Genomic DNA, 26,539 nt, shown 5'->3' with positions numbered 1-26,539 from the left:
TATGAATTACATTGTGGCATTATCCTCACTTTACAGAGGAGGAAATTGGGGGCTCAGAGAGGTTAAGTAATTTATGAAATCACATGGTAACAAGTGGCAGAACTGAGATTTTTTTTTCTATATTTATTTATTTATTTTTTAATGTGGTGCTGAGGGTTGAACCCAGTGCCTCGTACATGCTAGGCAAATACTCTACCACTGAGCCATAACCCCAACCCCAGAACTGAGATTTTTTTTTCTTTTTTTTTTACTATCTCACTATTTTTGCTGTTTGTGTGAAGGGGGATTTTTTTTGTTTTGTTTTGAATTAATCAATTTACATGTGAATGTAGGCTAAATCAGACATCTACATTTACATATAAAAACTACATTTTAAATAAGACATTTTATTTAGAGGTGGTATTTATTCAGAGGGTGTTCTACCTCTGAGCTACATCCCTAGCTCTTTTTTTTTTTAGGGTCTTGCTGTTTCCTAGTCCTCAAACTTGTGATCCTCCTGCTTCAGCCTCCCAAGTTGTTAGGATTACTGTTATGTGCCACTTATTTAAAATGTTGGAAAGACCAACATTTTAAATAAGTCTGAAATAAAATTTCATTCAAGATTTGTTCCAAAGCTCATGCTAGGTCTTGCAGAATACTGAGATTAATAAACATCATCCATCTTGTTAATCATGTAGACTGTTGGAAAAGATTTACATGTGAGCTCAAGAGTACTCCGGATGGTGGGGGAGGCTTTTCACAGTAGTGAGCCTTTGAGCTAGTCACATTGTAAATGGTAGGTGAGAATGTACCTGGTGGGGAAAAATAGGTAGCTGGGAGTGTAGGAGGCACAGTGCTTATATAGGGAGTAGCAAGGTATGGGATCTTATCAAAAAAACATAATTTTTTCACATAAAATAAAATAAACATTTTAATTTAAATATATGTCCATTAAATCACTTATTCAACTTTAATATGAAACTTGTAGTTCTGAAGAGACATCTAGAACTTTAACAAGACTATTTTATAGATAACTAGATGAAGTGAAAAAATATATGGTTTAGATGGGTAGGAACTCCCATGCAGAAGATCCTGAGATGAAGGTTTTGTGGGTTTTTAAAAGCAATTTTTATTTTTTATTACTTAGAAATACATGTTTATCATAGAAATTTAACAAAGTAATAAAAAGAAAACAAGGATTTCTTCTAGTTGATAGACAAGATGAACTTGGGGTAGAGGTGGAGGGATGGTACCATTCCATCACTAAGCAAGGTTTTAATATTCAGATTTCAAAGTTCTAGTTAACCAATGGCTGTATTTCATTCTTCTTTAATAAAAAAAGTTTTCATCTTCATATATTTTAGTGACCAAATTATGGCACAATTGAGAGGGTTAATTTATTATATAGTCCACTGATTTCATGTAATACCTAAGGTTGGTGCTTCAACTGATTAATTTTAAAGTTGGTGTTGTTATTTTCTTAGTAATGTCTGTTCCTTAGAATGATAAAACAAGATGGAGTCTTCCAAACTACTTGGTTTACCTTTTTATTTTACAAACAAGGGAGCTTTTCTTCCCAAGCTTTGGTTTTCACTGACTTATTCCTTTAGATTTTCTTTTGTAAGTTCTCACTTGATTGTAGTTCTCTGTCTTTCTGGTCAGACTGTTTGGTTTTCCATCTCTCAGCCCATGGTACAAAGAAAAAGGAAACTGAAGAAAGGAGATAGCATGTGCCAGAGAAGTAGAAAGAGCCTGTGTAGGTCTGCATACGATCATATAACCAGCCTGGAAAGAAAGAATGGTTTCTATTAGTAAAGCAAATCTTTCCATTAGTAATTCTCAGCCAGGACCTCCACTTCAAAGGAAGGGACCTTTTATACTTGCCAATATGATTTGTGACCCATTAGAAAGTTATTCAAGCTTTATACCTTATTTCTAATTGATGAAGTTAAATCAGTTTCATCTGAGTTAAGGACTTACATCTGCACAAGTCATTATGGACTTAGAACTCATCTCCAACCTTACACTGGAAGTTGAAGAAAATGAGCACATACCATTTCATTTTATGGTGAATTTTTATTAGCATACTACTATTAAAAAATAAAAGAATCATGAATTGCTATTATTTTCCAAAAGAAAAAGGCAAGAACTAATTACCTCCTTGTATTTGAACAAACATTTGAGTACTTACTGTGTTTCTGGCAGTGTACTGTGTTAAAGGATATGGAGCCCAAAGAGACATAGCCTCTGCCCTCACAGAGCTTGAAGTTTAATGGGGAGAGAGCTATTAACCATGAAGGGAAGGCTCGAGTGATGAGAATGTATGAGAAGGAGCTGATTGATCAAACTGGTTAAAGGAGTTCCTCCTGAAATCTAAAATTTTTTTTTTTTTTTTTTTTTTTTAATGTGTGGGTGCACCTAGGGATTGAACCTAATGGTGCTTTACCACCAAGCTACAGGGTCATGCTAAGTTGTCCAAGCTGGACTTGGACTTAGGATCTTCTGCCTCCACCTTCCCAGTAACAGGGATTACAAGTGTGCACCATTCCAACGGCTTAGGTTGAGCAACTTTTTTTTTTTTTTTTTAATATTTTTTTTTTGTTGTCAATGGACCTTTATTTTAATTCTTTATATGCGGTGCTGAGAATAGAACCCAGTATCTCACACATGCTAGGCAAGTGCTCTACCACTGAGCCACAATCCCATCCCCATAACGTTAAAATTTGAGCTTCATCCGTATTAAAACATCCAGTCTATTGACTTGGCATAACTAGTCTTTGTCTGCCACTTAAAGTAAAAGGAGATTGTATGTTTGATTTGATTTTATTAGATACCTACATTTTTTTTAGCAGTATGAAATGACTATATGCAAATGTACTTCCAACTCTAAACAGTTTAATATTTCTAAGTACATATTTTTAGAAGAAATTATTGGCAGTTCAGAAGCCTCTGTATTCTAACATTTACATGGAAGCATATATACATGTTGGTATTCAGAGACTGGATTTTTTTATGATTATAGCAAAAGCATTGTGAATGTAAAAAGGAGGAGGAGATAATGTACCAGCAATAATTCAGGATGATATACATGCATGCGAGTCCTCACTCCTTGCTAACTATTGTTTCACGTAGCCAACATAAGGAAGAATGAACTGGCAACTGATGCAGAATTATTAAGCCAGAGCCCTCTGTAAGCATTTCATCAAGGTCTCTGGACTGTCTGCATCAGATTCATCTGATATGCATTTTAATTCATATTCATGCCTAATAAAATTATACTTATTATATAATGATTATTTTATTTTAAATTGTTAATCTAAGTAATTTCCTTATGCATGGTTGTAACCTTTGTTTTGAACAGTAATGTCTAGCAATTTCCTGTGATAATTTTAAAACAATTAAGATTTGCTTGAGCTTTCTTTAACAGTTTTGCAAACCGGGTGTTTTTAATTTTTACTTTTATTCTAACATGATAGTAGAATGCATTTTGACACATCATACATAGAGTATAACTTCTCATTCTTCTGGTTGTACATGATATAGAATCACACTGGTCATGTATGCACATAGGGTAATAATGTCTGATTCATTCTACCTCTGTACTCCTTCCCGCTGCCTAGTTCAAAATACCTCTATTCTTCCCAGCAACCCCCAAACCAGTTTTCTTAAAGTCAGCAAAAGAGAATAAGAATAATATTTCAAGTTTGATGTTCAATATACTATTCTAAATTCATTTTTTTAAATGTCAGTATTTAAAAATCAGTCTACATCATTTTATGAGTTAAGCCATACATGCTTAAAAGTTTGACATCCTAAGAAGTATTCATACTGCCAGATATTTCAGAATTTGGTTGCTGAGCTGAGTTCTGAATCCTTTGTATGAGGCTTACTATTGTAAATTTACTATCGGTCATCTTGTTAAAACATAAACTATACCCAGAAGGTCTTTAATCTCAGAGGTCTTTAATGTTAGTTCAGATAAGTGTTTGGGAATTCTGTGATTGGATAGTTTAAATCAGAACTTCTACCACTATATAGCATAATGGCCAACCTCCAAGGTGTACAGAGACAATTAGTTGATTTCTCATCCATTGAGCCACTGGTTGTTTATTAGCAGCTTTGTCTTTTTATTTTTGGTATGCGATACAAATATCTTGTATATGTGCCATGATAGGAACAACTTTGGGAAATGTGAATTACCAGATTTAAACCTTTTTAAGACAAGAACTCACTAAAGGCCTGATACTAGAAATTTGCAATAAGATTTACTAGGAGTTAAAAAAAAAAAAAATGTGTGCTACAAGTTTTAGTAAAAAGATTATTTTATTTTAAATTATTAGTCTAAGTCATATCCTTATGTATGGTTGTAATCTTTGTTTTAAGCAGGAATGTCTAACAGTTTATGATAATTTAATGATAATTTTGTGGTCTCACAGGGTCTGGTGGTACACACTGGTAATCCTACCCACTAGGGAGGTTGAGGCAGCAGGAAGGCAATTTCAAGGCCAGCATGAACAACTCAGTGAGACCTTGTCTCAAAAATAAAAAGTGCTGGGGATGTAGCTCAGTGGTGGAAAGTGCCCCTGGACTCAACTCCCAGTAGGGGTGGGGGGGATTGTGGTCTCTATTTGCATTTGGAGGCTCAGTTTCTTGGCAGAATGTGTTATATTTGCAAAGGTTTAACTGTTCTCTCATATTTTTTAAGAATCACAATAGAGAGTTATTTAGAATTAATTTTTTTGTGTGTTTTTGTAGGTATTCATCAATCTTAGATATACTGGATCAGAGTGAAATTCTGTGAGGGCTTTGTTGTTTGTGGGGAAAAATAATCACCAGATAGGTAAATGGCTTGGATTATTTTGTTTTGCCTCTTCAGTGTATAATGTATTCCTCAGGACATGTGGAGGACAGAGAACTTGGCTGTGTCTTCCCACTTGTCTCATTCTTACCCCAATCTCCAAACAGATATATAGCAGATCAAAAGGTTGAGTTATTTTGTATCTTTACTTATCTAAAGGAACAGAGATAAAAGAATGGATTTTCATATTTTTCCTATAAAACAGAGTTGGTGCAATATTATCAGTTTGACTCCATGTCATTTCTGATGAGATATGAGGTTGGCAAGTAGTAACAAGAAAGAGATGTACTACTACTTTAGAAACTAGTTAACTTTAATGTATTCTGGACTACAACTGACTTGCATCTATTCAGGATTAGAAATGTTTTTCCTAGGGTGTGTCGAGAAAAAAAAATCACTTTTGTGAAATCACCTGCTTAATTGAGATAACCTTCAACATATTTTAAGGGCTTTAGTGTTCCGTGGCTTACAGCATCTTCAATCAAAGGTAAGAAATGGAGAGACAGGTTACAGTGGCTTAATCAAATTTCCAGTTAATGAAGTAGAAGAATGTAGATTCCAGTAATTCTCAGTTTCATGAGTTATAGATTTTTTCCTAAGTGTTAAGTCTTGACAGTGTAGGTGGCAGATTGTATACCATACCCATAATCCCCAGAGTCACAGAAGGACTTTGAGAGAGTAACTTTTCTCTTATGTATCCCATATGGCATCTAGCAAAATGTTGTGCTGATAGCTTGATAATTATTGAATGAATATACAGTTATAATCAAATATTTATGGTGTTTTAAGGGAGTTTTCAAGTGATTATTTGTGATTGATTTAAATAAGTAAATACATATACAAAAGTATGTACTAGCATAATATATGCACTTGTTAGTTGGGAATGGGTAGTATTTGAACAAGGGGAACTGCATTCAGTTTTATTTTATAGGCAGGTAATATCGGCCCTTGGTTTTATTATTAACTGAACAGAACTTTATGTCAAGTGCCTTGAATGTAAAATTAGGAATTTCAACTAATAGTTTACATCTGATTTGTATAGTGGAGATTATGATTATATACTTAGTTTTCTTCCCATGGCACTATTGTATGCTTTCTGCAGGTTTACTTTTGTTATAGAGGTCTACTAAAAATATAATATGGTTTTAAAATAGTTAATCTTTTTCATTTTTACAATCTTCCAAGCCTTCCATCTTGGTGCTAGTGTGTAGTTCTGGATGCTGTACGCTGCCAGCAAAAAACAGCAGTTGCATTTGGATGAGCCATGACATTTGGCCTACACTTAGATCTGCTGTCCCTTCTGAGTCTGGGAGCCTAGAACAACCCTAAAACTGACTTAGTCTAATTCTGGCTCTCTTTCAATATTTAGTAAATAAATTTTCACTGAATATTGGAAAGGGATAGAAGGGACTGTGGGTTGGAGTGGGCAAGGGTGGCGCTGTACAGAGGAGTATGTATAGGAAGGGTAAGTTTTCAATTCCATCTTTTCAATCCCTTTATTTTCAGTAAAGATGTGATAATGAATTTGGTTGCTACACTTATTTCTTGTCATAGAATTGAGAAAGATATATAAATAATTTTCATTTATATTTTTTAATACTAAAAAGTATGTTTTAAAAATTATTGGATTTTATATGCTTTTTATTTCCTTGAATTTGTAAATATGTTATAGAATTTTTTTTTTCATTTCCATACAGGAAGGAGAAAAATGTTGTTTATGTAATCAATGTTACCATTTTTAACTAGTGTTCCCACTGAGGATTTACTGTTTGCTAGATTCCTAATGAAAAAATGTCTGTAATCTTTTATAGGAATTTCAGCTTTTTCAATTGGTAATAACAGATCTAGGTAAGTAAAAAATGAGAATCTCACACAATTCTGAAGATCTAAGTTTGGTTGATAATTCAGTATTTTATCATCAGTAAGATGCCCATACCCTTTGAGAAGTGAGTTAATCTGTTACATCAACATTTCTGGTGTTCCTTCAGTATTTGCTATTGGAATCAGAAGTTAGAAACAAATCTAATGGCAGTTGTAAAGTCCCCTTTGTTGTTTCACAGAAGAGTGACTTTTAACAGCATGGGGGGGAAGCATAAGGACTTTCCTGAACTTTCTTCCTTCAGCAAGATACTTAGAGGCACAACATTATATTCAGTGAGAAATCCTGGTATATTATAATCTTGTTTGTGATACTATGAACAACTCCTGGACTAAATAAAAATCTATATATAAATTATCATCAATTAAGTCTATTCCTTTAACTTTTTTGTAGAATTTATAAAATTTATGATTGTCTAAATAATATTCTAAAAATTGATACAAATATTTATCATGAGCTCTTTTTATCCTCACAAAAAGTTCTAGGGTATGCTGGACTTTGGGTAGTAAAAGGCTTGCAAATATTTTTTGCTGATTGATTGACAATAAGAAATTTATGTTTCATTCTATATTACTTAGGTGTGTATGTGGATGAAATAAAAGTTTCACAATAAAGAGATAACCCTCTTTCTTAATCTCTGTTGTAGTCTATTCTTTTTCATTAAATAAAATTAAAAAGATCATGACACAACAAATTTGATTCATGACCCATATATGCACCTACAGCCTTTTCTTTTTAGGCAGGGGTCCACAAAACTTGCCTTGTCTTCTCATATATATTGAACTCTTTAAACATTTTAAGATGTATACAAGAACATGTATCATGTTAAATATATTGTAATTATATTATTTGCCTTTGTCATTTGAATAAGATATTCTGTGTCGTGGTGTCTGTTATGTCATTATACTTTTGGCCTAATGAACTTGAAAAGTTTCAAGGCCACTGTTGGGACAGCCAGTAAAGAAGGATCCAAATTGAAAGAATGTATCAACAAACTATATTTGAACTATTTTCTGCACCACACTGATCTGGATGTTAGCCATAAAGTAGCTTTTCTGGGCAATTCTAGTATGTTGATTCCTTTTACTTATCCCTAGATAACAATTCAAGCTTTTTTTTTTTTTTTTTTTTGTACTGAGGAATGAATCCTGGGTGTTCTACTACTGAGCTACATCCCCAGTTTTTGTTTATTTTTTATTTTGAGGCAAGGTCTCACCAAATTGCAACTTGTGCCCTTGATCTTGTGATTCTCTCACCTTAGCCTCCTGAGTTGCTGGGGTTACAGGTGTATGCCTCTGTGTGTGTCTCAATTCTGGGCTTTACTTGAAAATTTTGGCCTGCTTTACAGGTGTAAAATATAAGCTAAGAAACAACATGGGAAAGGGTGTGTTCATAAATGTAAATAAGGCAGTTGATTTTATGTTTAGAGTATACTTAAACTAAATCTCAGATAATGGTGTATTTTTTTCCCTCCTGTTATAAGTTTATGTTCTTTTTCTACTACTAATTCCCTTTTCTAATAGTAAGAGAGACAAATGTAACATTATAAAACTTAATTTTTAAGAAGTGATGGTAGGCAAGATCAGAAAAATCCACCCTTTCTCTGTCTCATTTCAGGACTGAAAGCAGCAAAATTTAGTTTTAGTCTAAATTCCTTTTTTGTAGGTAACTGGCGGTTCATGTTATAGTAATTTGTACAAATATATTAAGAGAGCTAGGGATATAGCTCAGTTGGTCGAGTGTTTGCCTCACATGCACAAGGTCCTGGGTTCAATCCCCAGCACCACACACAAACACACACACACACACACATACATACACACACATACATACACACACACACACAAAAAGAGAGACCCTATGGTGTGTAAGAAACTAACATTTAAGACTATTTCCTACAAATATTACCGTGTGAGTAGTCAGAATTTTAGTGGTTGTGGATGAATTGTTCAGTAAGCACAAAATATCCAGTTTTTTAAAAGGGGAGTGTAAAATCACACTTTAGCCCTAAAGTTAACTTAATCAGAACTCCCAAATATATACTATATGAACTTGTAATTTTTACCAGTGGCCCCAGATATCCTCTCCACAGAGATTCTGCCCTTTAGGTCAAGTATCTTCCCACTATTGCTACAGATAGAATATGAAGGGCTAGCCTCCCTTTCCCTTCCTCTTTGAAATACAGACCCTGGATGGCTATATGGCACATCAGAGAACAAAGGTATCAGGTTTGTAGCCTTCAAAGTCAGTGGGCGTAACTCTTATTTTTATAAAAGATGCTCATGGTTGATCTTCTTTCCTAAAACATCATGAATCTTCGAGACAAAACTCTGGACTGCCTCCCTAGATTTGCAGACATACTTCCTGTTTCTAAAATTCTGAAAAGAATATAAGAAATTTCGTAGGGGACATCTGTTGGATAAACAGCAGATTTTCCTGTCATAGTGATGGAGCAGATTAGATACTTAAGATTCCATTTCTTTAACCTATACTGTCATTACATGTTAGCATTTATCCTGGATCAGTGTTTTCTTTTATTGCTTTTAAAACTTGTTCAGAATGTGGCTCAGCTCTTACCTGCTGTAGGTGGTCCCGAAAGGACAGCAATCCCAGCAAAGAAACCAGCAAGTCCCAAAAAACTGTGCACTCTTGAATTCTTACACAGATCAACCTGCAGGCATTAGAATTCAGCATTAGCCATATTAAAGATAAAATTCTATAGATATCTGAACTTACAAAGGGGCAAGTACTGTTTATGTTGTCTCAGACTGAATATTTTGACTTCTGAGGTAGTTTGGATGGCGTTTTTGTCCCCAGTATAATGAAAGCAGAGATCAAGTAGGGAATAGTAACTTTGGTAGGTAGGCAGTGTTTTCAGTTTATTGGGAATTTAGTTCTGGGTTGTTTTTTTTTTTGTTGTTGTTGTTTGTTTGTTTTTGGTCTAGGGATGATTGAACCCAGGGGAACTTAATCACTGAGCTTGGTTTTATTTTTTATTTTGAGACAGGGAGTCATTGAGTATTTTTCTTTCCCTGAACCTTTACTAATCTCTGTAAGGAAATGGTAATTTACAATCTGAGCTGACAGGGATACTCCCAAATCTACTGTAGCCAAGTACCATAGGTTTTAAGAAATAAGATATTACAAAGAGTTGATTTTGGCTTTAGGAATTTGGAGTTTTGCCTGAGCTGCCTCCAGTGTCCTTATAGCACTTACGCTAATGGTAATATCAGGCCAAAAATGTCTTAGGGATTGTTTTCCAGCATATCGAGGACCTGGTTTTAAGAAGAACCTGTGGGTTTCCCAACAGTCCCAAGAACACAGTTCCATTTGAGGTGATAACAGGGGAGCTGGGTACAGTAGCATACACCTGTAATCTCAGCAAGTTGGGAAGCTAAGGCAGGAGAATTGCAAGTTCTAGGCCAACTTCAGTAACTTAGTGAGATCCTGTCTTAAAAAGAAAAGGCTGGGAATATAGCTTACTGGTAAAGCACCTCTGGATTCAATCCCCAGTACTTAAAAATAGATAGGTAGGTAGGTAGATAGATAGATTTAAAAAACCTGAAAGTACACAGGACCAAGGCAATAATCTCACCAAGAGAAAAGCCACACTGTTCAGAAAATCCCCTTTTCTCTTGAAGAGTTCTCTGAGAACTTACATTGTGCCTAGGAGTTAAAGACTCCTGGAGCTGAAGGAGAAGAAAGAATGCAAAACTGACCTGAGATGGATAGGGAAAATGGAATCCTGCTGAGCCCTTTCTTGCTGTCATTCCTTTTCTGTCCCAACTAACTAGTTCTCACCCTCCCTCCCCTCAAAGGTAAGAGGAAAAACTAGACAGGATATAGCTAGTTACAGGATTTTTGAGCCTTTTTTTTTTTTAATTGTAATACATTTTCTTTTGGAGAGATTATTACTATTACTTGTACTAAGTGGTTTAACAATGTTAATGATATGTCTACTTACCAGTACAGGAAGTATCAGTGCCAGATAACCACCAGCAAAGATGGCAAAGAAGACGGTGTAGGTCATAAGTAGTGGAAATGTGGTGGCTAAAGGAGCAAGCAGGTTAGTGATTCCACAGAGGATGAGGTAAGACCTGTGGTATTGATACTTCTTGATCCAGTTTTGATCGGCAACCCATCCAGAAATAAGCTGACTGATTGTCTCAATGATACCTGGAACAACATAGAAAGTGTTAGGAAATCCTGATTTCATTTTCCTAACCCCTTTGAAAAATGTGAATTACAAGGCATCTTGTTTCTTCAAATAATATGATCCCCATCTTTACTCTGGGATATGGGGGTGGGGGTGGAGGGGATGGTTTCATTTGTCTTCCACAATAAGATCTATGATTTACACACATTCCAAACACTCCAGACACATACAGAAATGCCAAAAAGTATTCTTCATAGTTGAGTAGGAAACCATTAAGTTACCAGGTTGTGTTTCTGATTGTGTTTAGAAAGAACAACACCCAACTGGGAATCCCTGGTTACAGAGGACCCTGGGCTCAGGGGGCTTTGCAGTTCCTTCCTCTAAGAAGTCTCAGAAATGAGGAAGTGAGATTTCTAAAAGACTAGTCGACTCTTAGGTCAGTGTCCAAAGGAAGTTAAGTGGTGGAAGATTGGGGAATAAATTAATAAAGCCTTAAGTTTAAAACAACATAGATGTTGGGACTCTTATCATTGATTATGAAACTTTAGGGGTAAGGATCTCCCAAGGTTATTATGCTTAACTTGAAAATATGTAAGAAGTTTTAGAAAAGGGAGATTATATTTGGAACATTGGAGCTATCATAAGTAAAATTTAAGAACCACATTCTTTTTCACTCCATTTCATTGTACAGCATTCTAAACCCTTTATCCTATTAGAAGCTGATATAACGTAAACACTGAGATTTTCACTAAGAATAAATAGCGTGAACTCCAGTTGTTTCAATTTCACATTCTTTTCTATGGTTCATATATAAACTCTTTCATTAAAAAGAATTTAAAAATGGGTGCTATCAGTTATCATTTTCTAGGGTACATATTGGGATTGTATATTATGACTTTTGGTTCCATTGTTTAGAGTTAATATGATCTAACTTGATTCTGCCAGACATTGTAGTACAGAAAAATTATTTTAGCCAGGCATTTTCTCTTGTGCATACAACATTACTTGACTGAAGCAGAGTATCTTTTATCTTGGTAAATTTTCAAAGAATTTAGTAAGAAAAGTTACTGTTGAATTATTGTGAATTTCCAGATAATTAGAACTATTTCCTCCTTAATGTCAGCTAATCCACTGGTGACTATGTTCCATATTTTTCTGTCTTTCTATTATTTTAAGGGGAAATAATACTTGGCTACAATTTTTGCCCCTGGGGGTCCTAAGGATTGAATGCAGGGACTTGCTCATGCTAGGCAAGTGCTCTACCACTGAACCATATCCCCAGCCCTATCTACAAATATTAACATCATTGAATGCTTACTGTGGGCCAGGCACCATGCTAGCCTCTATATACATTACACTTTTAATCCTGATGACCTTACAAGGGCAGGTGTCATTATACCTATACCACAGATGAAGAAATAATTGAGGCACTGAAAAGGCAAGTAACTTGTCCAAGGTCAAATAGTTAAAAAATACTAATAAGCACAATCCTGGATTTGGGAAGTCAAGCTCCAGAATCAATCCTTTCAACTCCTGCACTATAATGAATATCTGGGGTTCTCTAGTTCCTGGAGTAGCTGTGGCCACTGAGCACCAATTTTTTTATGTTTTTATTTTTGGTATCAGAGACTGAACCCAGGGTACTTGACCACTGAGCTGCATCCCCAGACTTCCTTATTTTCATTTTTGAGACAGGGTCTTGCTAGGTTGCTCAGGGTCTCACTAAGTTGCTGAGGCTGGTCCTGAACCTGTGATCCTCCTGCCTTAGCCTCCAAAGTTGCTGAGATTTCAGGTATGTTCCACCATGCCCAGCAAGCACCAGCTCTTTAAAATTTGGTATTTATCCAATAGAGTGGATATCTATTAGGTCAGACACATAAGAATGAGTTAAGACTTGGGTAGTTAGAGCTCTGAGTGTATGTACAAAGTACAGAGATAAATATGTGCAGGGAAAAACCCTGACAACTCCCGTTAGCTTCAAAAAACTTTTTTTTTTTTTGGCCTTCCTGCAACTTTTGTCCTTTTTTGTTTGTTTGGGCGGGGCATTGGGGGGGGGGAGGTGTCGGGGATGGAGGCGCTCAACCACTGAGCCACATCCCCAGCCCTATTTTGTGTGTTATTTAGAGACAGGGTCTCACTAAGTTGCTTAACTCCTTGTGGTTGCTGAGGCTGGCTTTGAACTCGTGATCCTCCTGCCTTAGCCTCCTGAGCCACTGCGCACAGGTGTGCGCCATCATATCTATCTGGCTTGGATTTTTTATTGATCTTTTAAATAAATTTTATTAAAGCCAAGTTCATTTTTCCTTCTAGATAGGAAGTTAAAGTAGGCTTTCTTACCAGCCACAGAAACAAGGTAGGAGGCATCCATGATGTCAATCCCTAGTGTTTTGGCTCTGGCTACCAGGTGAAAGGTAGGGATAAAATATGCTAACTGACTGAGGAGAAAAGACCAGGTAAATATGTAGAAGAAAGGATTCCTAAAAAGAGATATATCAAAGAGTCGTTTGCAATTCCACGAAATAGCCTTTTTCTTGTAACTTTCTTCATTAGTGGTTAGTAACAATTGGTTCCTGTCAGGCCCATTGTTGAACTCTTCACTTTGATTTGTAGTTTTAGCAGGTTGTCCAGCTTTCTGCATAGTACTATGCTTGATGGAAAACTCTTCTTCATTGAAGCATGGTGTTTCTCTTCCACACTGTGCTTCTGGACCACTTGAAGACAAACTGCCACCTTTATTTTTAACGTCAGAATTGTTCTCACTTTTGATATCAATAGGTCTTAAGAGCATACTTGAGGGCACCAAATTCAATGCAATTGCTCCAAATAATATAAGGGCACCTAAACAGAAGAAATTGAGACATTAAAAACAACCTCTGGGGCTGGGGATGTGGCTCAAGCGGTAGCGCAATCGCCTGGCGTGCATCCGGCCCGGGTTCAATCCTCAGCACCACATACAAACAAAGATGTATCCGCCAAGAACTAAAAAATAAATTTTTTTAAAAATTCTTAAAAAAAAAACCTCTTGGTTCACAATAATTTTTGTTCATAGGTTCAGATAATTTTTGGAAACATACTCTGCTTCCTAAATGTAATGCTGTATCTTTGTAACAATGGAGTCCTTTGGACATAGAAACCAGAAAGTACACTGATAGGAAGCATTTGGAAACAGCGTTAGAAAAGATGACAGCCTTCTGTCTTGACATTTTAAAAACTTTTTTTGAGGGCTGGAGATGTGACTCAAGTGGTAGCGCGCTCACCTAGCATGTGTGAGGCACTGGGTTCGATTCTCAGCACGACATAAAAATAAAGACATTGTGTCCACCTAAAACTAAAAAAAATATTTTAAAATACTAAAAAATAAAACACTTTTTTGAAAGAGAACAGATAACTGCTCTTATTTGATTTCAGTGTTTCCTGACCAAAGCTGTGACTTCATGTATGGTGTGTCTAGTGAGTGAGAACAGGCCTTAAGCTCTTCTCATGAGTTTGTCAGCTGAATAATTTTTTTTACTTTAGAAAGGAAAGAGTCAACTGAACCACTGTGTAGATAAAATATACACGTATATTAGCCAGGCAACAGTAATACCACTACTTGGGAGGCTGAGTCAGGAGGATCACAAGTGTGAGGCCAGCTTGGAAAGTTGAGATCTTGTCCACAAGATAAAAATAATGGGGCTGGGGTTGTGGCTTAGTGGCAGAGTGCTTGCCTAGCATGTGTGAGGCCCTGGTTTCGGTCCTCAGCACTACATAAAAAATAAATAAATAAAGGCATTGTATCTGTCTACAACTAAAAATTATTTAAAAAAAAAAATAGATAAAAATGAAGGCTGAGAATGTAGCTCAGTGGTTGAGTGCTCCTGGCTTTAGTCTTCACTTCCACAAAATAATAGGTAATCTGATTAACTGTTAAAGAACATTATATTCTTTTTACAAAAAATGTTTTTTCCGTTTCATCCTATGTAGTCTAGTGAAAGGGATTTTTAAAATACAGATTTTTCTTATCCCCTCCCACTCCATCTCCTGTACCTCCCCCGGAATCCTGCACCCCCAGCACTGGGGTTTGAACCCAGAAATACTCTATCACTGAGCTACATCCCCAGCCTTTTTATTTTCAGATAAGTTCTCATGAATTGCCCAGGCTGGCCTTGAACTTCAGATCCTCCTGCCTCACTCATCCCAAGTTGCTGGAATTTCATATGTGTGCCACTGTGCCCAGCCAGATTTTTTTTTTTTCTTCTCAAAGGGAAAATATAAAAAGCAAATGTTTTAGGGAGATGGGGAAAGGAGGAAGCCTTGTTTCTCCAGGATGTCACTGCCATCGCAGGGTTCGATTCTCAGCACACATAAAAATAAAATATGCTGCACAGAGTACCCTCCATCTTCTCAGAGTTTGAACTCTGGTGAATTCTGAGATACTTGTGTGAACTGACAAAATCAGCAGGTTGCCCAAGATCTCATCTTATTTCATTTTATTTTTCTTATTACTCGTGATTGAAGCCAGGGGCACTTTACCACTGAGCTACATCCCCAGTGCTTTTTATTTTTTTATCTTGAGAAGGGTCTCATCAAGTTGCAGAGTCTGGCCTCAAACTCACAATCCTCTTGGCTGAGCCTTGAGTCACTAGAATTATAGGCATATACCACCACACCCAGCTTCAAGATTCTTCTGTGGAGTATTCTCAAAGGAAGAGGAGCATCTTTACTATAGATATGCTCATTTCCTCTCTGGCAATATGTTTCAAGCTTTTTTTTTTTTTTTTTTTTTTTTTTTTTCTTTTTTGGTACTAAGGATTGAACCCAGGGATGCTCAACCACTAAGCCACATCCCCAGTCCTTTTTTGTATTTTATTAAAGAGACAGGGTCTCACTTAGTTGCTTCCCTTGCTTAATTTGGTAAAGCTGGCTTTAAACTCTTGATACTCCTGCCTCAGCCTCCCAGGCTGCTGGGATTACAGGTGCACCACTTGTGCCTGGTTTATTTTTTTTTTTTTTTTTGCAATGTTGGGGATTGAACCTAGGACCTTGCACATACTATGCCAATATCTTTTGAAATCAATTGCTCTTGAAATCTATATCATTCTAGTCATCAAATGAAGAGAACTAAACATTAAACCTTGCAGAACTGATAGTTTAGAAACCTAGACTGACTTACCTGTCCAGTCATAAAGATCTATCAGGAATTTTGTAAAAGGTGCCAATAGAAATGTCAGTCCCATCCCGGAACGGGCAATAGCTGTAGAAAGAGCCAATCGTTTTTTGAAGTATTTGGTAGTTACCACAGCAGCTACTTGGTACAAGAAAGCAGAACCCAAACCTTAAAGAAAAACCAGAAATTTGGAATTAAACTTTATCTAATTTTACTAATTACTTTAATATGTGATTTAGTGCAATGAGATATTCTGGATCTCATAATGTAACTAGGAGTTCAGGACCCAAAGGTAGTAGAAGGGAAGGTTCCTGTTCCATCTCTTATAGTCTTCTGTTTACAGTTTACTCACCAGGTAGAAGTCCCATAGTCACACAAAGAAAGGAAATGCTTGTAGCCCTACTACTGATGAGATAGCCACCAGTAATAAGGAAAGTCCCCAGAATAGAGGTAGTTTTCTCTCCAAGTATTTCACAAATTATGGCAGCCAGGGGACCTTAGGAGAAGAAAGAGAGGCAAATGCTAGATAAACATGCTTTAGCATCCCTTATTCTCTGATGTGTGATTTAAATGAAAGAAGGAAAAAACTCTACTTTGGAATATTATGTATCCTTAAAAAAAGTTTGTATTGGGTTTTTTAAACATTACTAGTTCACACTACTTTGCTTTCTGAAAAGTTTTTTTTTTTTTTAATATATTTTTTTTTTTTTTTAGTTTTTGGCGGACACAACATCTTTGTATGTGGTGCTGAGGATCGAACCCGGGCCGCACGCATGCCAGGCAAGCGCACTACCGCTTGAGCCACATCCCTAGCCCCTCTGAAAAGTTTTTTAAAAAAGGATAGTAAGATGGTTTGTTGGGAATCTTATTGAAAATGCATTATAAAACTGCCACAATATGAGATTTTTACTAGATGGCTGCTTTGTTTTTTTTTTTTTTTTGAAACCATGAAAGACTGGTTTATTTTATTACATAATTTTTAAAGACTCTGTATATTTTTATGTTTAAGGATTAAAGACACATACCAAACACAAATAAAATATTCACAATACATAGGACCAATTAAAATTCCTTAATACAGAATCTAGAATAAGGTAAGGGTCTAATAAATGTCTTTATTATTATTATTGTGGATTAATTTATTAGAAATCAGTAAATAAAATTTCTTCAAAACTGAAAAAGGAAATAAACAAATCCCTGATCACTTAATGTCTAATAAACATACAGTAAAATTCAAACTGTCTAATACCTATAGAAATCTGCCTAAAATATTAGGTATACATTTCTTTGTGATGAACAAAGATTTCTGAAGGAAAAGATATTTTCCAGTTACTGACAAAGTCTCCAAGAAATATCATGCAGATGAAAAAGTGAATTTTTACTTTCTATGTTATTTGTAAATAAGTCTTTAAAATATTTGTATTTCACTCAACCTGGGAATTCAGTGCATAGGAATTTAGAATTTATCTTAAAGAAACAATGAGGAGTGTTAATGTACACTCTTTAAAGACCTAGTAACTTATTCTTTTTTTTAAAGAGAGAGAGAGAATTTCAATATTTATTTTTCAGTTTTTGGCGGACACAACATCTTTGTATGTGGTGTTGAGGATCGAACCCAGGCCGCACGCATGCCATGCGAGTTCACTACTGCTTGAGCCAAATCCCCAGCCAAGACCAAGTAACTTCTAAGTGGCTTCTAACTATAAGTTTGAATACTAATCATAAAGGAGGAAGAATTGGTTTTGTGTTTTGTTTTGAATGTGATTAGATGATTAATGCTCTAACTTTAGGTTGAGAGCCTGGCTCATTGGACTTACAATAAGGCTTTGCCCGACCGGAAGAAAATAAGGCATAAAAAATTGAATCAGCGGAGCTGGGGCTATCGCTGTGGTAGAGTGCTTGCCTTGCATGCATGAGGCACTCAGTTCAATTCTTAGCACCACATATAAATAAAATACAGAGATTGTGTCCATATACAACTAAAAAAAAATTGAACCAGATAATTAAATAATTGAAGATGGGCATGGTGATATATGCCTGTAATCTCCAAAACTTGGGAGGCTGAGGCAGGAGGATCACATGTTCAAAGCCAGCCTTAGCAACTTAGCGAGGCCCTAAGCCACTCAATGAGACCTTTTCTGTATAATTTTCCCAACTTGGTACCAAGTGAATGATAAACATTGCCATCTCTTACTTACTCAGCATTACATAGTAATATATATTAATAAGTGAACCTGAATGTTAGCAACATGTAAGTCTTAAAGGACTAACAGAAGAGTCTTCATGGAATTGCTTTTTGTGGTCCTTTTCCATGGACAGCAAGCTTATTGATAACTATACCTGCAGAAAAACGAAGTGAAGACATGATGGATCCAATCCAACCTGTTTGCTCAGCAGTGCCTTCAAATTCTTCTTGGAAGACCACAAAGAAAATTGCAAAAGTCTTGGTCATCCCCATCACAAACACATTTACCTAAATCAAAACAGACCAAAATATCCCAAGTTAGATACTGAGCAATCCAGTAGAGGGGAGTTTACAGCTGCTAGAGGTTCTGTTGCTCTGTCTAGTATTTGCTGGTTTGCCTTATTGGTTCCTCATTACATATCTTGTATTTTGGGGGAGAGTCATTCCTATTTAGAGTGGTTAAGCATGCTACATGAAAGTACCTCTTCAATGTAGTGGAATAGGTCAATATTGTATTAGAGAACAGAAAGTTGAAGTGAAAATTTCTCAAGGTGGGGTTACAGGAGCTGAGATGTGTACTCAGATGGACTGACTTCAAAACCACCACTGCTTTACTGTCCAATTCTCTTGGCATCTGTTAAAGGCAGCTATTCCAGTTATCTTTGTGGTAATTATTGCTCTTCAATAGTTGAAGAGCAATTATTCCTGCAGTCCTTAGTCTAGCTTTGTTTTAACTTTGCTCCTAAGCTAAGTACCCTCCTTCACATGATATATAATTAGAATGAACATCCAAATTGGGACACTTATTTATTTTTTTGGTGGTAATGGAGATTTAACTTGGGGTGGGGAGGGGGGTGTTCCTACCAGTTAGCCACATCTCCAGCCCTTTTTGAGACAGGATCTTATTACTAAGGTGCTGAGGCTGGCCTCAAATTTATGATCTTGCCTCAGCCTCCTGAGTAGTTGGGATTACAGCCATGTGCTATCATGCTGGGCTCCAAATTGAAACACTTTTGAGAATGACAGTGCTTAATTATAGCAACATAGCAGAGTTTAATAGGGATGTATGGTCACCTTATAGTTTGGTCTTGTGCCCCATTCTTTTTCTTTGTCCCACCTAATCCTCCTGTTTGTCCCTATCGTTCCCTCCATAAGAAGAACTGCTCCTTTTGAGGCCTGTTTTCTATAGACTACTAATACTTTTTGTTGGAATTCTGATTAGCTTGGAGGCAGTGAAAAGCTATTTCTCCTCCTCTTCCTCTTCTTTTTTCCAGCAGAGGGAATTGAACCCAGGGGTGCTGTACCACTTCAGCTACATCTCCAGCCTTTTTATTTGAGACAGGGTCTCCCTGAGTTGCCCAGGCTGGCCTTGAATTTCCAATCTTGCCCCAGTATCTCATGCTTCTGGGATTACATTTGTGTGCCATTGTGCCCAGCCAAAACTTTACAACTTCACTTATTTAGAAAGCAAAGTGCTATGGACATCAGGGTTCGATATTCAAAAGTTAAAAAAAAAAAAAAAAAAGACAATCAGTTCCCCAATTCAGGCCATTTATAACCATAATTTTCTTCCAAGAACACTTCTATGAAGAAAATCAAGCTAGGAAATACAAGTTTCAACTTGTTTCTTAGTTTAAAGCAGATTGTGTTCTCTCATGAGCAAAGAGCACTCAAGTGAGGTGTCATTCTGCAAAATAAGCTTTCTTTTTTCTGTGGATGTGGGTTCTGTTCTGGTGTCCACAGGGTGCTGACTTGTGTTCTTATCTGCTCAAATTTGGCTAGCTACAGGCCTGTGGTTTAGTACCTTTCCTCTTTAGTCTGTGCTTGATTTCTGGTTATAACAACTGTAAATAGCTACAATCTGTCTCTCAAAACTTAGTTTGTGTCTTTCATTGTGTATCAGAAGGTCAAGGGCAGAACTCTTGCATCCATCTGTCCCACTCCCTTAACTTGATACCTCCATCTTTTGTTTTATTTCAACTAAAAAAATTAAAGACCTTTCCTAAGGTCTATGTTTTCCCTTAATTGACAAAGATTACATAAATCTGATTTGTGAGCTTAATCACATGCCTTAGACCAAGGTTGGTGGGTTTTCCTTTACCAGAGCCCATATGAGATTGAAATAACGGCTAACCCCCAAGTAAAACAAAAATCCTTGCTGCTCACGGTGGCACATACTGTAATTTTAGTGTTGGGTGGTTGAGGCAGGAGGATTGCAAGTTCAAAACCAGTCTCAGCAACTTAGTGAGACCCTTTCTCAAACTTAATTAAAAAGGGGGTAGAGCTGGAGGTATGGCTCATAGTTAAGCACCCCTGGATTCAACTCCTGGTTTAAAAAAAAAAAAAAAAAACACCCAAAACTAGAAATTATATATTCCCTCATTGCCTTTTTTTGTTATTATTTAAAAAATATTTTTAATTTGTATTTATTTTTTGGACTGGGGATTGAACCCAGGTACATTTAATCACTCAGTCATATCCCTAGCTCTTTTTATTTTTTGAGATAAAGTCTTGCTTAGTTGCTGAGGCTGGCTTTGAACTCCTGACTCATCCTCCTGAGTTGCTGGGATTACAAGAGTTCCCCACCATTCCTGGCTTGTTTTTAAGAGATGGTAATTGGGTTGAACCCAATAGGAACACCTACAGGTCTTCCCGAACCCTACCATTCTAATTGGCTTTGAGAGGAGTTGAATTAGCCTCAGTAACCCATTCTGGAATCAGCACCAGGTTTTGTCAGAGTTAGTTTTATTTAACAACAAAGCACTTCTTTCTACCCTTTGTCTCCATCTAATACCATCCTAATTTATCCTGGCCTTTACAAGCTTTTAAACAAGAGTATTAGGAGTGTCCACTTCTTCTCATGCTACCTCTCCACTGAAGCTGAAGTCCTAGCAGTCCCATCACTCTACCCTAATGGCTCTTATCAAGGTTACCAGAGACTTCTTTACTACTAAACTAATTCATATAATTGTCATTTCGATCATATTTTTCCTTTTAGCTGCTTCTGCATATCATTTTCTCTGAAAATTTCTGGATTAGTGCTTCTCTGTTTGCTCAGTGGGCTATCAGATTCATTTTCTACATAAGGTTTTCCAAAGATTTGTCCTAGTCCCTCCTCTCCCTGATACTTTTACCCATCTTTTACCCTCAAATTAAAAGTACCATGTATGCTGTAGACACAGATGGTGCAAATCTTGTGTACACACATGCCAAACACTTTCTTGGTTATAAGTCCCTCAGACTCAAGTGTCCAATATTAAATCATCCAAGCTATCTTCACATTATATCCATCTCTTCCTGTGTCCTCTAACTCAGTGAATTGCATTCATCATCTTCTTAGGCAAGCAACCCAGGACTCCTTGATTCCTCCCCAACATCTAATAACTGTTAAGTCTGAAGGTCTCCTTGATTTGCTTAGATCATATTTACTGCCTTTATTCAGCACCTTATTGTTTTCCCCCAATCGATCTCCTTGATTCTAGGCATTATCCACCCAGCAACCAGAACTATATTTCTGAAATGCAAACCTGATTCCATCATCCCCTACTTAACTTTCCTCATTAGCACCTCATAACCTCAAGATAAGAAATAACATTTTAGCATATCTTTCAAGACCCTACCCATCTCTGATTTCATCTGCCCTCATTTGATTATTCATAACTATATTATCAGTTTATCCATTCACTAGCAGGTATTTAGTGAGTACCTACTGTATGTCCCAGGAAGATGTAGAGCTAGATGTACAATAGTGTACACTTGTGAGCAATGTAGGCATGGTCCCTGCCTTCATGGAATGTTCAGTCTAGTGAGATAGATTGAATATAGAAAATAGTTATACACATAATACAAGTAGTTATAAGTAGTAAATTAGCATCCCCTGCCCCTGTTTTAAGTAGAGAGCTTCCTTAAGCATATTCAGTTATTTTTCACTTAGTTTTCAGGAGTTAACTTGTTACAGGGAAATATTCTTGTGATTCATACAGAACTATAAGCATAGTCCTTTAAGGATCCACATTACCACTGTGAGCACTTACCCTCTCATTGTTAACATCTTGATATATTTTGTGCATCACTCCCAAAATAAGGCATTGTTTATTAATCTGGTTATTAGCCAGCTTTTCTTACCAGCAAGTAAGATCAAGTAATTTCCTAGCCATAGAGGATAATATATGAAAGGGTGGGGAGAAAGGTGGAACAACTAGTGACTCTTCCTAACAATGTACACATAACACTGCTGAATATGATTTAGGAAGTGGCCTCGCCAGAAAGGGCTCTTAGATGTAGGGCATCCTTGGTTTCCGTATTAGTAAGAAACATTCCATATCCTTTGGTAATGAAGCTAATATTTATTAGATAGTTCTATATTTGTTATGAATTTCATATTACATAAATCTTGCCGGGTATCTCTGTTCTTCCGGCTCTGTCACTAGGGAGAGGGCATGATGTTTTCCATCTCTGATATTCATAGATACCTTAGTTGTCCACATTGTGGATATCAGGTTGTCATCAAGACCTGTGCTCCCATGGCTAGGGGCTGCTTTAGGAGATAGAGGACATGTGTGTGAATGCATCTCCAAAGTTAATAGAGCAGACCTTGGACACATAATAATTTGTGGAAGCCAGGTATCATGGCAAATGACCATAATCCCTGTGACTTGGGAGGATGAGGCAGAAGGATCACAAATCCAAGTCCAGCTTCAGCAACTTAGACCCTGTCTCCAAAAAAAAAAAAAAATTCAAAAGTCTTTTGAAGGAGTGCAGTGCTGCGGATATAGCTCAATTGGTAGAGTGCTTACCTCATGCACAAGGCCCTGGGTTCAATCCTCAGTCCCACAGTAAAAGGGGGGGGGGGGCTTTGGGATATAGCCCAGTAGTAAAGCACCCCTGGATTCAGCCCCCAGTACCCCCCCCAAAAAAAATGTGGAGCTGGTGCTGCTGTGCAGGGTTGTTTGGGGCACAGCTATGATAGGATTTACCAACTTTCTAGAATAGATACATGGATGGCATACATCACCACTATCATTTAGCAACCTTGAAAGGAAGAAAGAGGGAATGAAGTTAACTTATAAAATGGAATGCCTAGTCTAGTTACTTATGGCTGCAGGAGAAAAATAATCTTCCTTTTTGGAATCAATGTCCTTCCTTTCCAGACAAATCAAGTATGCACTGGGTCTAATTCTAGTTTAAGTTATGGTTATTGGGAGTGGGAGATTGGAAAGTAAGCAACAGGCTGAACTGAGGAAATGTACCCATCCCTATCAGTGAAAGGGTTATATGTTCATGCTGGGCTGAGCCAGGCACTTTTTAAACACTGCCTAGTGCTACATCTATGATGATTAAAAGTATCATTGTCCCCAAATCCTAATTACCATGTAGCCAAGGTAGAGCCTGCTGATCATGACAGGAGCATTTGCTAGGTTTAAGCAATGGTAAGAAGAATAGAGTACTAGATAGAAGCCCTTGGCTTTTACTCAAGGGGAACATTTCAGCTTTCTCTTTGGCCCAGCATGGGCCTCTTGACTTTGGCAGTATGAACAGTTCCTGGCCTGCTGTCCACTCACATACTAAGGATTTTCTAAGTGATCTTGTTAGGCCACTCTGAGGCTTTCTCCACCAAATTCTAGGCAGTTGAAAAGGAAAGCAGATACTTACCAGGAAAAAATGAAACACAATCATCCATCCCCATCCTCCATCCAAGGTTTTAGTGTAATATGGGGTTTTCCCCTCCCTCTTCAGCATGATGTTTCCTCTGTTTTAAGTGCAGGAAGATCTCTATGACAGATCCAAGACAGTTGATAAGAAACTGATCTAACCCTTTAAACTCTGTGGTAAACAGTAAACTCACTGTTTACACGTGTCTGACATAACTAAGGATTTAGTTAACTATAAAGCCTGACCTCCCTGATTGTTGAGTGGCCTCTCCTCCAATTGTGCACAAGATTCTTCGTTGGGCCGCAAGCTAATTCTAGAAGCTGTGTGTCATCCTCCTGGTCCTCTAGCAAACTATTGACTCTACAGAAATAAGGGGCCAGGTGGCAGGATGAGGGTAGGAAATACTTTTATAAAGCACTTGCTAAATTGTTGCTATTCTAAGAAACTGAATAGACATGACAACAAGTGCAATACCTGTTCTTTTAATGGATCCTGCATCAGAAGAAAAAAGTTGAAAAGGGCAGTTGGGGAAACTGAAACATGACTTGTTTAGTAGAGGGTGCTGTATTGAGATGGATCTTTTGGGAATGATGATGGTCTTATGGTCCTACTGGGACTGTTTTTGTTCTTAGGGGAGAAATGCTAAAGCATTGAGGAATGAGGTATTCTCTACCTCCTCAGGAAGAGTTCAATAAAATGTGTTTAGGGTGAAAAGAAAATCTAAATGTTCTGAGGAAGGGGTGCAGCACTTGTTATTTCCCGCTGAGTTTGAAAGCAGGCAGTTTCTTTCTGGAGAAAGGAGAATCAGCAGTGTGCTGAATGGCTGTCCAGTGAGCAAGCTGGACAGGAAGATATGCTGGTCATTTCATTCCTTGTAGAAAATCAACCCAGCATACAATCCCATTTCCACCTTACCTTTGATGTTGTGCTCTCCAAAGGAATCCCCTGCAGACAAGGCAATTTAGGAGGAAAAATAAATCAGACTTATTTCGTAGAAAGTTACTCTTTTTCATTCCGCTGCACTGTGAAAACAAGTGAGCATTGTAGGGCAGAGCCAGTTGAGGCTTTCCTGCCGGTGGACTTTACTTCCTGAGGGGAGGAGGAAAGGCTGTAACTTGAGAGCATCTCAGGCCTGCCCTCCACCCACCCCTTGCTCAGAAGGTAGACTTTTTCACTGTGGGATCAAAAGTAAACTAAGGGCAAAATCCTTTCTGTGACTGCTCAAAGCTGGGGGTTGGGGCTTTAGGATTCTAATGCACATTCCAGAGGTTCCTGAGGGAGATTATCTAGACTTGCTCTTAGAGGTGGGAGATACATTTTCTGGACCACAAATGACAATCATGGGGGTTGGAGTGAGTGCTTAGTATGTATAAGGCCTTGGCTCAATCCCCAGCACTAAGGGGGGGTGGGGGAGGCAGTCTTAAGTAAATTCAGACTGTGTGATCCTTTGTGTTCTGGATACAAATTTGGAGTTTCAGGTCTTATTTTAATCTTTTCTTTTTATACTTACATATCTTAACTTCAAATACCTCCCATAAAAGGAGTATATTTACAGTAATATCAGTGAAGCTTTTTTTATTGAATTTTGGATTAAGGCTATTTCTCCTAGAAAACTACCGGGACAGTTCAACTTTCTATTCCTCTTTCCTTCTACTGCACCCTACAAAAAAAAAAAAAAAAAGGCCAACGGGAAATTGCCTTTCATCTCCCTACATCAACATTCCAGATTGTAAACCAGGGTGTATTTTAGGCCAAAGTGTTTTTGTTGTATCCAGAAATTCTGCATGTTCCCTTTTAAAAAGCAAGGGGTTTCTCAACCTTTTAAAGCCCTACTATAATATTTTTTAATGAAAAAGCTTAGTTGTTTGGGAAAATGCTCCATAAGTGTAACCATGGAAAGATTATGCAATTATGTGGTGCTGGTGGTAGGGATCAAATAAACATTCAGCAAAAGGCAAAACCCAAAGGAAAGGGGAGAATGCTTTTCAGAGAGCTCTTTGTTAATCACACACTCCAGAAAACATTTTTAGTAAACATCTGTAGGACTGTATTTGGGTTTTTTGGTGGCACACTTGTTGCTTTTTTAAAGCAAGGCTCTCTGGTTCTAATCACAAGATGAGATCAAACTATGCTTTATATTGATAGAGAGGTCTGATTCCCGAGGCTGGGGACAGATTTGAAATGTGGCAAACAGGGAGTCTAAGAAAGCAGCAAAGTCCCAGAGATAAGCCCTTCCAAACCTAAGGAAGCTTTTACATGTAATGGGAATTGCAAACTTGGTAGAATGTCAGCTTTGCCATTTTTTTAAGCATTAAAGCTCTAGAAAAGTTACCTTTACTGATTCCATTTGTGGGAAATACTATTTTTCAAGGTTGCTGTGAGGATTAACAATATATATATATAAAGTGACTATGTTAACCATCTATTGCTTATTGATGGAGCTACTGTTGGTAAGCATTCTTAAACTATGCTGGGTGTGGTGGTACATGCCTATAATCCCAGCAATTTGGAAGGCTGGAGCAGGAAACTCTCAAGTTCAAAGCCAGCTTTGGCAGCTTATTGAGGCCCTGAGCAACTTAATGAGAGCCTATCTGAAAATAAAAAATTGAAGAGGAAAAAAAAAAAAAAAACTAGGAATGAAGCTTAGTGGTAAAGCACCCCTGGGTTAAATCCTCAGAAGAAGA

At 37.2% G+C, this 26,539-nt stretch overlaps 1 protein-coding gene across 5 annotated transcripts; it reads right to left on the bottom strand.

Annotated features, from left to right (window-relative positions):
• Positions 1 to 1,043: 1,043 nt before the first annotated feature.
• Slc16a4 (solute carrier family 16 member 4) lies at positions 1,044 to 24,907 on the bottom strand. 5 transcript variants are annotated; one of them, XM_077109875.1, is made up of 9 exons: positions 24,771 to 24,907; positions 23,856 to 23,975; positions 18,359 to 18,491; positions 16,371 to 16,514; positions 16,025 to 16,186; positions 13,210 to 13,710; positions 10,681 to 10,892; positions 9,294 to 9,387; positions 1,044 to 1,764 (listed from the first exon to the last, which is right to left on the bottom strand). In XM_077109875.1, exons 2-9 carry the CDS (start codon positions 23,940 to 23,942, stop codon positions 1,586 to 1,588), a joined length of 1,512 nt encoding a protein of 503 aa, XP_076965990.1. In that variant the 5' UTR covers positions 23,943 to 23,975; positions 24,771 to 24,907; the 3' UTR covers positions 1,044 to 1,585. The 5 variants fall into 5 exon arrangements, with proteins under 5 accessions (XP_076965990.1, XP_076965991.1, XP_076965994.1 ...); XM_077109876.1 differs by having other exon boundaries at positions 16,025 to 16,105; XM_077109879.1 differs by lacking the exon at positions 13,210 to 13,710.
• Between the last annotated feature and the right edge of the window lie 1,632 nt (positions 24,908 to 26,539).

Source organism: Callospermophilus lateralis, chromosome 7 (assembly GCF_048772815.1).
Source record: "Callospermophilus lateralis isolate mCalLat2 chromosome 7, mCalLat2.hap1, whole genome shotgun sequence".
Lineage (NCBI taxonomy): Eukaryota > Metazoa > Chordata > Mammalia > Rodentia > Sciuridae > Callospermophilus > Callospermophilus lateralis.
Note: the sequence above shows the minus strand (reverse complement) of the source record. Positions and strands in the feature narration are given on the sequence as shown.